This window comes from Sinohyriopsis cumingii, chromosome 6, assembly GCF_028554795.1.
Source record: "Sinohyriopsis cumingii isolate HCF-2022 chromosome 6, ASM2855479v2, whole genome shotgun sequence".
Lineage (NCBI taxonomy): Eukaryota > Metazoa > Mollusca > Bivalvia > Unionida > Unionidae > Sinohyriopsis > Sinohyriopsis cumingii.
Genome location: NC_142966.1, coordinates 18251880 through 18268313, shown reverse-complemented (window position 1 = coordinate 18268313; position 16434 = coordinate 18251880). Strand labels below are relative to the sequence as shown.

The window sequence follows — 16434 nt, the reverse complement described above, 5'->3', positions numbered from 1 at the left end:
GAGATTGGTTGGTGACTAAATGTACTCTTAACTATTTACACTATTTACACTGTTCTTAGGACTATTGTGTTATTGCAGGTTTTTACTGTATTTATGATGGTGGCTTAGTGGTAAGCATGCTTAGCTGAAAGGATGTGGATTAGAATCCTACAGTTGGATCAGCTTGGGTTGGCCTTCAACAAGGCAAAATACATCAGTTGCCTTTTCACTAACTTATTTTGTTACTGTACCATAATAAAAACAAAAAAAGAACTGAAATAATTATTTTAATCTCCTACCTTCTACTGTCAACTCATTATCCAGTAATGTAGAATTGTAATAATAGAATCAAAGTAAACAATTTAATAATCTTTATAATAGCAAGACAGCAAACTGTGTTTAAATTTACCCATGATTGTAGAATGTAATTCATAAACAACATATTACATAGCTATGTTTTGCTCATGAATGTAAATTATAATTTATGATAGTAATCATTTGTAAACATTTTTAATTGGATTTGAGTTTAGGACCTTGGTTTCCCTACAGAAATTTCTATTGTCTAACATTACAAAATTTAGAATGTTATCGAAAGTGAACTTCTTTACAAATTTGAATGGAAAATGACTCACATCCTGGTCCTCATATTGTGTCAGTTTTTTGTATATAAGCTGCTTTCATTAAAATTAGTCATTCCTATCTAAGCATCAGTCTTTGTAGAATCAGTTTTAGTTGTGTTCATTTATAATTTGAGAGGAATTATTTATTAAAAGTATTCATTGGAATTGCAAAGTGCTTGTTGACTTTTGGACTAAAACAATAAATTGAGATTATTGTGAATTCATTCAAAGACATATTGGATTATATCATTGTGATGCAACAAGACTATTGACACATTAGCACATTCAAGATTATTGGTACATCAGCACATTCAAGAATTGGAGTTAATGGGTAATATTTAGGCATTTGGACTATTGAAGGAATTTTTGGACTTTGTGGGATTTAATTCACAATACTGTAACTTGTTCTTAAATTTTCATTTCATAAATTAGAGAATTAAGATATTTGTTAAATTTTATGAACATTCTGGCTTTGCTTTTTCTCTTACTTAGTTTAAGATGATTGAGTCATAATATTTTGTCAAACCCAGTTTGTGGATATATCTGAATAATACTTTTATTGATGCCAGTTACACAAGTATTTTAATGGAGTTTTTGTTCTCTCTTCCCCAAAAAATATTATTTTAGATTTAAATAACACACAGTACATAGGATCAATAGACACTTTATTGTACATATAAAATTATCTTTGGCATAACGGGGGCAAGGCCTGTCACAGCACACTGCACCAGCCCAGCTCTGAATTGTTTGTTTTGTAGGAATAGCTCAGGAAAAGAGACACGGGAGTTTGTAGAGTTGTGAAGTGTATCCAAGACCTGTATGTGGAGCCGCAAGGGGCTTATACGAGGTATATAGGGACACTGATAACCGAAACTCAACAAGTCTGATCCTGAGGATGCCATCAGCTGATACTCCGTGCATCAGAAATACAGTGGAACTGGTTTTTATGAGTTCATCAATAAAGTCAGCATAAGAGTCTAATTCAGGCCTCCTAAACAGATGGACCTCACAGAGAATGTTTTTGTATTTAGAGAAGGCTTTATGAAATTCAGAAATAGTTAGCATGCCTGCCAAACATGGGTCATTCCCTTTCACTACAATTTGGTTGCCACCCTGATCGATAATTTTTTAGTCTCGGAGCTAGAGTTCATTCCCAGTATCAGCAGTAGGGCAAGACTAACGTGCTTACCATTGAGTATATCCTTACGTATATTGCTTGGCACAGTGTCCACCAGCTGGAGTTTGTCAACAGGCACAGCATAATGCAGTGTTTGGGATAATTTGTTGTTGTCATCCCCTGTGCCTAGCAAGTGCCGATTGAAGCTTAAAGTCACTATGCGATGGACATGTATCCGTGGCAGCCAGATTCCATGAAGATTGTGAAGTTGTTTTACCTTGCAGTGATATGGTAGTCATTGTGGAAGATTGTGTCAATGCAGAGATAGATGCTTGTAATTCAGCTAACTGTTGCTTGATAGCTGCCATGTCTGACATGTAGAGATCACATGGTGTATCAGCTGCTTGCAGGTCACGTGACAGGTCAATGAAGACATGAAACACCTGTCTGCTGCACATTATCTCTGTACAGTTGAAGAAGATGCCTTTTTCCAATTGAAACTTAGATCTTGATGTACTTCTCAGCTAACTGTTTAGCCAATTCTGATGCAGTCCAATTTTCTGGAATGTTCGCCCAAGTTGAATTTGATGCAGTGATGGCGCCCTGGTTAGGTTCTGTATTGCGAATGCTGGTCAGACGATTAACAGTTCGTCTTGATCTACAAGAAGCCATAGTGAGTTGAATAAACATATGATCCCCAAAAGACAACATATCTAAATTTATATACTGGCTGCAATGACATCATGTCTCTCAGAGCAATAGTAAAAGAGGGGCCAACAAGGGGCCAGAGAAGGATGCACTGTGCGTTACTCAAACTATATTTAATCAATTAAATTACAATTTACCCAACTTGTATAGGTACACATGGAATATCTCTTAAAAGGGTTGAATGATTTTCTGTCTATGATATCAGGTTCAGAGCTTTGCTCTGCACTTGAGGTATATCATGAACATGTTAACCCCTTACCTCATAACATCTTTTACTGTGTAGGTTGCAAATAAATATGTGCCAAAACAATAGAGTTGTAAATAGAACCTATGTTACCTGTAAAATTTAGTGCAGTGTAGTACTCTTTTAGTTCAACATAAATTTGAACATATTTTTGTTATTTTGGCTGTATAATAGTATTTTCACGATAAGCGAGTATCCGACTTCATTACTTTATATAGCAGATTATGACTAAGCTTAAATAGTGAACATATTATATGACATCATGGTCCGTGTCTGTGGTTCTAGTTGTGGTTGGGGGTCCCCAAAGGTGGCAATAAAGAAACCAGCTCAAAATAGCCTTTGTTTGCTGTAGGCATCAAAATGTGTTTATGTGCAGATTCTGCAATGGTGTCCAAATGTTCTTGTCTGTGAATTGGCATCAAAATATGCTTCCATTGGAATACGGTAGAAGCATCTAAAAGCACTTATGCAGAGCAAATGGTTAACTCAAACATGTAAGGAAATATGGTTTTACTAGATTTGGTATATTGGAAAATATGGTTTTACTAGATTTGGTATATTGGAGTTACTCAACAGTCCAAAAAAAGAAGAAATAATGTGTAATAAAAATTTCTTGGTTGGATGTTTGTTCCAATTACTGGTATATTCAGATTGCAAAACAAATGCTGTGGCTTCTTGAACTCTTGGACTGTTGAGGGCATTCTCAAATACTACAAGTTTGTAGTCAACAGTATGGGGAGACATATCACTTTCCTTTCTTTTTGATTTAGTCTGAAACATTTATGGTAGTTTTCAACAACAGAATTTTCCTAATAATTATTGATATAAGAACCATATATGCCAACCATTACACTTTTGGCATAATCATTACACTTTTTCCACAAAATTACACATTGCGCATAAACATATTTGGACTACGCATTTTCAGTATATCCCCCTCCCAAAAGAATTAATAATTTGTTTTCTCACTTTTTATTAACATCCCATTAATCCCACAGACTGTAGTGCAGAAAAGAAGGCTTCTGTGTAACTACGACATAAGAGTATGCTTGTCCGTAGACTTACTTTCAATTTTTTAACTGTTATGTTTTATTTAAAGCAGCTGCCCTATTTTCAAGAAACATGCTGGTTTCTACTTTCAGACTTTGACCTTTGTTTCTATTTATAGCAGCTGTATGGCTTAGTTAGGAGAGAACAGACTGGTTTTCTAATTTTTAATCTTTGCTCGCAGATTCTTCGTTCTAATTCATATCAGGTACAGAACCAGTCTGGAGGTATTTGGCACTAAAAGTCGTCAGATTTATTATAGTTGATGCATGTGTTAGAGCAAAAATGTTTTTCAGATAATTTAATAGATGAATTAGAAAAAGACGATACATCAATTCAAAGATGAATACATGAATTTCATAATACAGTGTTCCATTCTAGGACAGAGTCACACCCATTGCAGGCTGTGTGGAAAGGATTTTAATAATGGTTATAGTGGTAAAACAAAGAAACCTTGAATTAGCTCGTTTTACTAACTTATGAACTCCAATACTAAGGTAACTTTTTTTTTTAACAGCAGAACTCAATTGTGGAAATGAATTTTAAAAGTGCAGAGGCATTATTTACAGAGTTCTTAAAAGAACACGGACTACCTCTAGCACCGTAGCGGTAGAAGACTACGTTGGTCTTTTGTTTAAACAAAATGTTTCTTGATTCCAAAATTGCAGAAAATATGCATGTGCAAGAACAAAATCATCTAATATTGTTAGGTGTTTAGCAGAAGATACTTCACTTAAAATTGCAGAAGTCATGAAAATTGGGCTGTTTAGTATTGCCACAGACAGAAGTAGTGGTTATGATGACAAAAAGTTGTACTTTGTATAAGAGACTTTGACAATGAAAAGGGCAAAATTAGAGTGCTCTTCTTTCATCACCAGAATTAACAGTAGATTCCATGGGAAAAAAACATTTTTGATTTGCTTGATAATGCTTTGAATAAAAATAAGTTGGCAGAACTGTATGAGCTTTTCCACTAATAATGCATCAGTGATGACTGGAATTCATAAATGAGTTTCATTCTTTATTTTGAAATATGTCTCCATCTGTGTACGTATTAGGTTGTGCCTGTTATTTAATGCACCTTGCTGCAGGAAAGGCTGCCAATAAATTAGAAGGAGAGCTCCTGAAGCATCAAGTTGGCATTCTACCTGACAGCGTACTTCATGCAGACAGAGTTGATGAACAATGGCACCTTATTTCCCAGCTAAAAGACCCAGTAACTGGCAGATATAAATTTCCTCGTCATTGTCAGGTTATGAAAGGAATATTGGTTCTTTACCATTCTAATCCTGACTGAGATTGTTCAGTATTGTTAACAAAAATAAAACTGAATTCAAATCCAGGCTCAGTAACCCGGCACTTAAAACACTACTGGTGTGCAAAACATTCGTAGTCTCGGCTGGTACAGTGTTTTTTGAATCTGTTGTTTTTTAAAGCTAAAAGTGCTACATATAAAAACTTGAAGCAGTAATTGATGTTAAAAGATCAGAGGGGTAAAAAATATGATTTTGTACATATGCTCATTGAATTTTTTGGTGTTATATGTGAATTACTCTTTTTATGCTTGGATTACTCTTTTTGTCCGTTTGGATTAAACTTTTTCCTCTCCTGGGGTTGGCATGTATGAAAAAGTAACAAGGAAATTTATTTTTAGAATAGTGAAAATCACAAATGCTTGCCAATTTATGAGGATAAATCTCCCACAGAATGTTTTTTCAGGTAAATCTTGGGGCTGTTGAAATGAAGGTATTGTTTTTTTTACTACTTGTGTCATTATAGATCTAAAATTTCACACATTTTTCCCTTACCAGGAATGTGAAGGAATGCAGTCAGAGAGGGATACCATATTGTCCTTCTTTGAGGAGTCAACACAAGAAGAATTGGCCACCATGCCAGGATGCTCCAAGAAGAAAGCAGAATTGATTATTTCTCTGCGCCCATTCAAATCTTGGGAGACATTGGTATGAATACACCTTTCAAAAACATATATATAAATATATATATATTATAATACAGTGTTACAAGTGGATTAATTTGACAAATACATTTTGGGTTTATCTGACAGAATCTTTACATGGACATAAAAAGACAAGACCATATCAAATTGCTAGATGTGTGGAATAACTTTTTTTAATACTAAACTACAAAATTTGGCATGATCTGCTCTTGTTTATGTGAAAATTGGTTGATTGCCCTTGTCTTGGATTAAATAAGAAAACCTAAAGACCATGTTATGTCGTGCTTGATTTTAAATGTTATCAAGATTTACTAGTACTTTACAGTGAGTATTAGGGTTTGTGTCATCCTCTTTAATAGTTATGTGGAGTGTATGTCTTTGCTGTAATCAAAAGACATAACATCATAAGTCATTTATGTTCAACAATTGGATAGCTAGCTAAAAATGTTGCATTAATGAATGGAGAACCAGTGTCAGGAATGTTTTATCCATATGAAGACAGATATCAGAACCTGAGACTATCAGTTAAACTTGTAGTTTAAAGTAAGAAAAGAACTGTTTCAGGAATTTTCATTATATAAATGAGAAAGTAAGGTAAACAGTGGTTGAATAAAGTGAAGTAAATTAGTTTTACATCAAACCTGGTTATCTCGATTATGGTGTACGTGCGTGTTTCAAAAAATCATTGACACTACCAGATCTTGAGTGTCAGTATTTATTCATGTCCCTTACTCTTAGCCCTAGAACATTGCCGACAGTCAGTTCATAGTTTTAAGATTAATTATAGCTTTATTTGTGTAGAATATTATTTTGGTAACAGGCGTTGTGATTTCATAACTTTTTAGACAGAGTTCAGACTTCAGCTGTACATAGTAGACAATACACAAAGAACAGTGTTGTTAATAAAGTATTCAAGTGTGTGTACATGTATGTGCACTCTTTGAAATATAGGTACAATATTTACTTTTTCTTTTTTCATTCCAGTCAATGAATATGTTGTAGTGAACATATCAGTTTTAATATTCCTCAGTAAAAAAAATTTGTAACTTTACCTGCTATAGAAATTTTTTAAAAACGAATTTATCTAAACCTGACCACCCCTATGTAAGTGAAACGGATATGCCTTTGTCTTTGCTGATGGGAAAGAAATATAATATACATGTGCCTGTAGCTGCCATGACTCTAACTACAGATGTTATTTAATGCAAATTGATACATGTAATGTGTCGCTATAGTCAAATTATATGGGCTGAAGGCAGAATCTGAATAAAAAATAAACATCTGACCTCACCTAATACATTGTAATCACTAAATGAAATGATCTTTTTTTTGTCCTTCATGTTTTCTGTCTTAGGAAAATTATTATAGTAGTCGCTTATCTGCAGGCCTAGCAAACTTAAACGATGTTACATTATGCCATACGTGCATGAAACCGACAGGAAAATGATTTATTTTCTGATAAATTGTTAGTATTATAATCATTATGTATTCAGTCTGTTGACAGACAAAACACAAATACTGCATTGATGAAATTTGACCTGTTACTCATCATTTGCATTCCCAGTCACATGACTACATAAATCTCGCAACCTACATGTCAGTGGCATCAAAGGTCCAGTAGTCATGTCATGTCAACAATAAATCCCTTTCCAATATTGTTGGACAAAAATTGGAAAATATTTAATTAAAGTCACATATTGTTTGTAAAAGAATGAAGAGACACGTAATTCTCAATATATTATTCTGAGAACAATGACCAGAAACCTGTTGCTTTTGCAGCTACTTGGAGAAAGAATCATCAAGAATAGAGCATATGTCAACAGTGGTTTTATTATATCATGTGATTGTAGCATTTATATGTGCTCTATGCAAAAAGTTGAAGCTCATTATTCTGCTATATTGTCAGTACCCACTTTTTAAGAATTTTGATTTTACAAATATGTAGGACTGTACTTTTTGAAAGTATTTTCTATTGTTAGTGTTGATTTGTGACTAATATCAAATCTGATCAAAATTATGCATGAAAATCTATATCTAATGATAATAATTTCTTGTAAAATTTCGCTGAGATGGACATTAAAAGTTACTATTCATCGAGATAAGTGTGTCCACATGTTACTTCAGACTAAAGCTTATGTCTGACATAACTATGTTATCTCGTTAATGGGGGGGGGGGGCGAGATAAATGGGGGAAAATTAGCACAACAAAGAAGAATTTTTTGTAGGGATGAGACCAAAATACACAGGTTCTCGAGATAACCAAGGTCAAGATAAGTGGGTTTGACTGTATATCATACATGAAATAAATCATTTTTTGGTCAGTTGTTACAGCCATCCCATGTTTCAAAACCATACATATTTTTTAGTTATAATTGTTTGAGTTTCAGATTTGACAGAATGTATTAAATAGAAGCAAAGTTGTCAAAGTTTGGTATCAAAACTATGGGAAAATGGTCATTTTTTTATAAACCTGTCCATAAAGCATGTCAAGGTTTAACATCTTACGATGTTGCCTGTCCTGCCGTCTGTTACCAAATTAGTTCCTTGCAATAACTTGAGTTGTTCACCATCTGTGGTTACCAGATTTTGTGGATGGCTTGCACTTGGACTAATGAAGAAGCAAAGAGATATTTGGGGTCGAGGTAACTAACTGAAAGAAGAAAGCATATTTCTGCACAATAACTCAAGTTCTCCATTGTCTACAGTTACCAAACTTTGTGATAGCTTGCAATAAGGGTAATAAGACGTCCTTTCAAAGTTGGGATCAAAATGTCCGCTGTCATGTTCACTCTGAGTGAAAGAAGAAAAACTGTTTCTTTACAATAACTTTAGTTATGCACCGTCTTCAGCTACCAATCTTTGTGGTTGGTTTGAACTTCGAGGTACAGAAGAACCGTGGTGTCTTGGTGTCAAAAGGTCAAAGACCAGGATCACTGACTAAAAAAATAAAAATGGTTTCTGCACAATAATTTTAGTTCTACAACATCTGCAGGTATAGGGTAATAAGAATCCTATTGAAAAGGTGAATGGTCACAGACTTAAGAAGAAAAGTGATTTGTTTGAGAGTTCTACACCATCCGCAGTTACCAGCCTTTGTATATGGCTTGCACGTAGGGTAAGGAAAGAACCCTGCTGGTTTCAAGCTAAAAAAGTAAACGGTCATGGCTTTTCTGACTAAAAGAAGAAAAATGGATTCTGCATAATAACTTGAGTTTTCCATCTTATATGGTTACCAACCTTTTTGGTTGGCTTGCACTTGGATAAGGAAGAACCTTGAAATCTTGGAGTCAAAAGGTCATAGGCCAGGGTTGCTGTGATATAAAGAATAAGAATGGTTTCTGCACAATAACTTTTGTTCTACATTACATACCTGATCAAAATTGTGGATGGCTTGCACTTGAAGTAAGAATGAAGCATATTGATGGGGTGGGGGATTAAAAGGTCACTGACTGAAAGAAGAAAAATGGTTTTTGCATGGTATCATTATTTCTACATTCAGATCTGGCTAAAACTTTGTGGATAGTTTGTTCTTTGGGCAAAAAAGAAACTTCTCATTTTTCCAAAGTGAAAAGGTTAGGGTCAATTTCTACCTGAAAATAGAAAGATGGTTTCTGCACAAAAATATGAGTCATCTATATAGAGAATTATTAAACAATAGACATGTGTGCCATTCAAGTACATATTTTCATATTTGCCAAGCAGATGGTTCATTAAAACTTGTTTGAAAATATAATTGAAGGGGCAAAAAGTTTACTAAATGAGAGGAGTGAAATCTGTATTGTTGCAGGTAAATAAGTTCACCACTACAAAAGGGCTGTCATATGATGTCATTAGTGGCTGTAGAGAACTGATCAAAATTCGGGTAGTTGTGATTAGACTCATGCAGAAATGTGAGAAGATCTCAGAACAGATGGAGATGCAGGTGGCTCATCTACGGGAAAGGTCCAGTATTGACATCTGTGATAATGACCAGATTACACGACAACCTGCAATTCTCAATAAAGAGTGAGTACTTCACAGCAATTAGAAATAAATCTTAGACATTTTCATGGTATGCATTTTCTTGTACAGTATAGAAGTTTAGCAACACAAAGATTAATTTAGTATTGAATTGTACCCAACTTCCTATTACAAAAAAAAATTAGAGGTTGGAAAAGCACAGTAAAATACATTTTAAAAAATGAGAAAAATGAAAATCTCAGAATAAGATGTGATTATGGATGTGATGGTAGTAATTATGAATGTAATGATAGTGATCATAGATATAATTGTAGTGATCATGAATGTTACGGTTCATTGGTCTAATGGTAGTGATCATGGATATAGTTGTAGTGATAGTGAATGTTATGGTTTATTGGGTGGAATGGTAGTGATCATAGATGTAATCATAGTGATCATGAATGTTATGGATTATGGGTGTAATGGTAGTGATCATGAATGTTATGGTTTATGGGTGTAATGGGAGTGATCATAGATGTAGTCATAGTGATCATGAATGTTATGGATTATGGGTGTAATGTTAGTGATCATGGATGTAATTGTAGTGATCATGGATGTTATGGTTTATAGGTGTAATGGTAGTGATCATATATGTATTTGTAGTGATCATGAATGTTATGGTTTATAGGTGTAATGGTAGTTATCATTTATGTAGTCATAGTGATCATGAATGTTATGGATTATGGGTGTAATGGTAGTGATCATAGATGTAATCGTAGTGATCATGAATGTTATGGATTATGGGTGTAATGTTAGTGATCATGGATGTAATTGTAGTGATCATGGATGTTATGGTTTATAGGTGTAATGGTAGTGATCATATATGTATTTGTAGTGATCATGAATGTTATGGTTTATAGGTGTAATGGTAGTGGTCAAGGATGTAATTGTATTGATCATGAATGTTATGGTTCATAGGTGTAATGGTAGTGGTCAAGGATGTAATTGTATTGATCATGAATGTTATGGATTATGGGTGTAATGTTAGTGATCATGGATGTAATTGTAGTGATCATGAATGTTATGGTTCATAGGTGTAATGGTAGTGATCATATATGTATTTGTAGTGATCATGAATGTTATGGTTTATAGGTGTAATGGTAGTGATCATGGATATAGATGTAGTGATAGTGAATGTTATGGTTTATGGGTGGAATGGTAGTGATCATAGATGTAATCATAGTGATCATGAATGTTATGGATTATGGGTGTAATGGTAGAGATCATAGGTGTAATCATAGTGATCATGAATGTTATGGATTATGGGTGTAATGGTAGTGATCATGGATGTAATTGTAGTGATCATGAATGTTATGGTTTATAGGTGTAATGGTAGTGATCATAGATGTAATTGTAGTGATAATGAATGTTATGGTTCATAGGTGTAATTGTAGTGATCATAGATGTATTTGTAGTGATCATGAATGTTATGGTTTATGGGTGTAATGGTAGTGATCATAGATGTATTTGTAGTGATCATGGATGTTATGGTTCATAGGTGTAATGGTAGTGATCATAGATGTAATTGTAGTGATCATGAATGATATGGTTCATAGGTGTAATGGTAGTGATCATATATGTATTTGTAGTGATCATGAATGTTATGGTTCATAGGTGTAATGGTAGTGGTCATGGATGTAATTGTAGTGATCATGAATGATATGGTTCATAGGTGTAATGGTAGTGATCATAGATGTATTTGTAGTGATCATGAATGTTATGGTTCATAGGTGTAATGGTAGTGATCATACATGTATTTGTAGTGATCATGAATGTTATGGTTTATAGGTGTAATGGTAGTGGTCGTGGATGTAATTATATTGATCATGAATGTTATGGTTCATAGGTGTAATGGTAGTGATCATAGATGTAATTGTAGTGATCATGAATGATATGGTTCATAGGTGTAATGGTAGTGATCATAGATGTTGTTGTTGTTGTTCTAGAGTTTTACGCCATTTTTCAGCACAATATAGGCTATACATGGCGGCCAGTATAACTGGTGGAGGAAGAACCCTGGAAAACCCAGGGAAGAACCACCGACCCACGAGAAGCTACTGGCAGGCTTTCCCACGTACCCACACTAGCCGAGCCTTGGACTCGAACCGATCATAGATGTAATTGTAGTGATCATGAATGTTATGGTTCATAGGTGTAATGGTAGTGATCATATATGTATTTGTAGTGATCATGAATGTTATGGTTTATAGGTGTAATGGTAGTTATCATTTATGTAATTGTAGTGATCATGAATGTTATGGTTTATGGGTGTAATGGTAGTGAAAATAATTATATTGATCATGAATGTTATGGTTCATAGGTGTAATGGTAGTGATCATAGATGTAATTGTAGTGATCATGAATGATACGGTTCATAGGTGTAATGGTAGTGATCATAGATGTAATTGTAGTGATCATGAATAATATGGTTCATAGGTGTAATGGTAGTGATCATAGATGTAATTGTAGTGATCATGAATGATATGGTTCATAGGTGTAATGGTAGTGATCATATATGTATTTGTAGTGATCATGAATGTTATGGTTTATAGGTGTAATGGTAGTGGTCATGGATGTAATTGTAGTGATCATGAATGTTATGGTTTATAGGTGTAATGGTAGTGGTCATGGATGTAATTATATTGATCATGAATGTTATGGTTCATAGGTGTAATGGTAGTGATCATATATGTATTTGTAGTGATCATGAATGTTATGGTTTATAGGTGTAATGGTAGTTATCATTTATGTAATTGTAGTGATCGTGAATGTTATGGTTTATGGGTGTAATGGTAGTGAAAATAATTATATTGATCATGAATGTTATGGTTCATAGGTGTAATGGTAGTGATCATAGATGTATTTGTAGTGATCATGAATGGTATCATTTATTGTAATTGTAGTGATCATGAATGTTATGGTTTATGGATGTAATGGTAGTGGTCATGGATATATAATTGTAGTGATCATTATATGCAGACTGCCAACCTTTGTAATTTGACCATAAGTCTGATGGAAATGACCATTATAATATGAACTTAAGTTCTAAAAGCATAAATTACAGAAATTTATTTTTACTGTAAAATCTGGATACTGGCTTGTTCGCATTTGATTCAGGTCTGGGTTTCATCTTATAGAAGTACTTGCTTTTAAAATGCACCTATATTTTCAATCAAGTCGTTACCTACAGAATTTTATGATAATGACATCCAGTAAGCTATACATACTTACAACAAAAGGGACAATTGACCCTCTTAAAATAATGTGCTAATAGTCAGTACAGAAGAATAAAAAAGAATATTTAGATTATTGGGGGAGCGGGACAGGAAATGCAACAATTATGTTTTTGAACATCATGTGAAGATTTGAGTATTTCTTATGGCAGGAGAGATGACTGCCATCACTACATCAAATTAAAAATACAAAATCTGCGGATTATGTAAGGTTGAGAGATAGCTAGAAACCATTGAGGTCAATAGGCTTTGAAACTGCAGTTTGTGAAACTGTACTGGAGATGATTGAGGTCTAAATGTCCTTTTCAAACTTGTTAGTTGAACATGTTTACTGTAGCTGCCTGCATCAGTGTCAAATGACACTTCTGAACTTTGTCAATGCATGTTTTCCAGTTGGACAATAGCAGTACATGATGTTTTGTTCCACCTTACTGAAAACTGTCTAACTTATGGAAAAAATTAACTGCCTTACTGATAAGATCTTGTTAGGGTTGGCAGGTCTGTATTTGTAATTGTAGTGAGCATGGATCTAATGGTAGTGATCATGGGTGTAAATGTAGTGATTGGGATGTAATTGTAGTGATCAGGGATGTAATTGTACTGATTGTGGATATAATTGGTTGGGTGCTTTTTGTGTGGAGTCAATTGAGTAAGATTATGGATGTAATTGTAGTGAGGATGGGTGTAAATGTAGTGAGCATGGATGTAATTGTAGTGATATGGATATAATTGTAGTCAATACGGATGTAATGGAAGTGAGCATGGATGTAATTGTAGTGATCATGGATGTAATTGTAGTGATCATGGATATAATTGTAGTCAATATGATGTAATGGAAGTGAGCATGGATGTAATTGTTGTGAGCATGGATATAATTGTAATCAATACGGATGTAATGGAAGTGAGCATTGATGTCATAGTGATCATAGATATAACTGTAGTGGTCAAGGATGTAATGGTAGTGTTCATATATATAGTTACATTGGGCATGGATGTACATGTAATTGTCATGAACCTGGATATAAAATTGATTATAGATGTAATTGTAGCAATTATGAATGTAATTGTAGTACTCATATATGTCGGTGTACTTATTATGGATGTAATTGTAGTGAGCATGCATGTAACTTTAGTGATCATTGATATAATAGAGATCATAGATGTAATTATAATAATCAAGGATGCAATGTACTATGTATTGGAGTTGCAGATTGGATGAATTAATACATAGTAATGTGGTATTCTTTAAAAATAGTTTTAATAGGCAGTTTTAGAGCAGTGGACAAAGCAAGTAGTTTGCTGTGTGATATGATTATTGAGGTCATCTCAAAGTGTTAATGATTGAAAGTTTACATTGTAACATATCTCCATGGCCTCGAGTGGCTAAGTGGTCTAAAGCGCTTACTGTTACGGATCACTGCCATCTCACTTCTGTCTGCATGGGTTTGAGTCACAGGCTCAGCCAATGTGGGTATGTGAGAAAGCTTGCCAGTAGCTTCTCGTGGGTTGGTGGTTCTTTCCGGGGTTTTCCTGGGTTCTTCCTCCTCCATTAATACTGGCTGCCATGTATAGTAACATATCTCTCTCTTTCTCTCTCTCTCTCTCTTGTAAAATAAAATAATAAAAGGATGAGCCCTCTCTCTGTTTATTTATATGATACACAAATATACTCATCCCAAATTCAAACCCATTGACAGTTTCATTTTAGTAGGTGATTGTTTGTTGTTGTAGGGTTCAACACCATTTTGCAGCATACGATAGGCTATACATGGCGGCCAGTAATAATGGTGGAGGAAGAACCCGGAAAGAACCACCGACCCACAAGAGTTAGTAAGTGAAGCTTTCAAGGAGATTCATCATGAATAAGTAAGACATATGGATGCACAGACATTGATGGACAAAGCAAACATCATGTATTCCTTCATCAGTCACTATTTTAACACAAAAACATTCAACATTTCTGGTCAGATCACTAAGATCCTGCACAGCTTTGAGAGGCAGCTACTACTTCTGTCCTACTTTACCCTGGCCTTTTGCACTTGTTGTTTGTCCATCTGGAAGTCCCAGCCATCAACAGAGACATTGCAGGACTAGGCCATGCTGTATATACATAGATCAAGGAAACTCTTCCAAGACATGCAACAAATTGTCTGTACAATCATAACTATTGGTTCCATGTTCAGTCTGGTTCCTTTGATGATCTTTCAACAAACTGAGCAATGTCTAGATTCCACAGTTAAGATCTCCTGCAACAGACACATTCATGGCTCATGTTCTAAACAGAGCAGCTCAACACTAACTTTCTAGTTTGGGGCCCAGGGTGGCAGAGTGGTCAAAAACACTTACCATTACCAATCACTGTCATCTCACCTTTGTCCACTTGGGCTATAGTCTCAGGCTTGGCCAGTGTGGGTATGTAAGAAAGCTTGCTAGTGGATTCCTGTGGATCTATGGTTCTTATTGTGTTTTCCTCAGTTCTACATCCACCCAGTGTGCTGGGCGCCATGTATAGCCAATCATGTACTGAAAAATGGAGTTAACCCACAACAACAACTTTAGTTTCATTACTGCTTCAACTGAATAGGGAGGGAGAGACCTTTGTTTCCATGTCCATGCTTCTAGAAAATCACCACAAGACAGCTTTGAGGGGGCCCCAAGTGGCTGAGTGGTCTAAAGTGCTCACCATTCTGGATCACTTCCATTTCACCTCTGTCTGCATAGGTTTGAGTCTCAGGCTCGGCTAACATGGGTACATGAGAAAGCCTGTCAGTAGCTTCTCCTGGGTCAGTGATTCTCCCCAGGGTCTTCCAGGGTTCTTCCTCCACCAGTTACACTGGCCACCATGTATAGCCTATCTTGTGCTGAAAAATGGCATTAAACGCTACAGCAACAACAGCTTTGAGATCCTTCTCCATGTCTTCCAGTCCACTATTCCATGGCTACATAGGGGAAATCAAGAAACAGGTCATTGAGGCCACATGCCCTGCTCATGTCCAGGGTTTTGGGCCTTGTTATTACCCTCTCCAGGAGCACTTTAGGATAAGCTGCCTGGATTCTATCACAAATGGCTGGGATGTATATCTCCTGCCCTACTAAGAACTGAGTGGGATTTTGGTCCCTTCAAGAATGATTCATGCACATCACCACCTGGATATGAAAGTCTTTGTGAATGTCTTTTGATTGTGACAAGAATTTCTACCTGGAAAGGGCATTGTGATTCTTTTGAGCAACTCCGCAATTGTTAGTAATATCTAAAGGCAGTGAAGAACCAGATCCTCAGATCTCTACCTTGTTTTTCCAGGTTTTCTCAAGTATTGTTAATGTAGACATATCAATAGGCAGGTTTAGTGTCCCAGAAGACTCGGTATCCAAACATAATTAAGTGATTTACATAGAATAGTCCATTAACTCCTTTCAGTGATAGTCAAATGTATAGCTGTTGTGGTTGACCCATAGTCGACTTCTGTGCAATAAATTGGAATGCCAGGCTCCCAATTTTGTCTTGACTACCCAAATTCAAAAGTGGCCAG

General features: G+C 35.2%; 1 protein-coding gene across 3 annotated transcripts in view; it reads left to right on the top strand.

Moving 5' to 3' along the window:
* The window catches only part of LOC149796443 (SWI/SNF-related matrix-associated actin-dependent regulator of chromatin subfamily A containing DEAD/H box 1-like), a 95166-nt gene that overhangs the window by 34052 nt on the left and 44680 nt on the right, over positions 1-16434 (top strand). For all 3 annotated transcript variants that reach the window (XM_089961124.1, XM_089961122.1, XM_089961125.1), the window contains 2 exons: positions 5527-5676; positions 9460-9677. In XM_089961124.1, coding sequence (XP_089817250.1) covers positions 5527-5676; positions 9460-9677 — 368 coding nt within the window. The remainder of the gene's footprint in view (positions 1-5526; positions 5677-9459; positions 9678-16434) is intronic.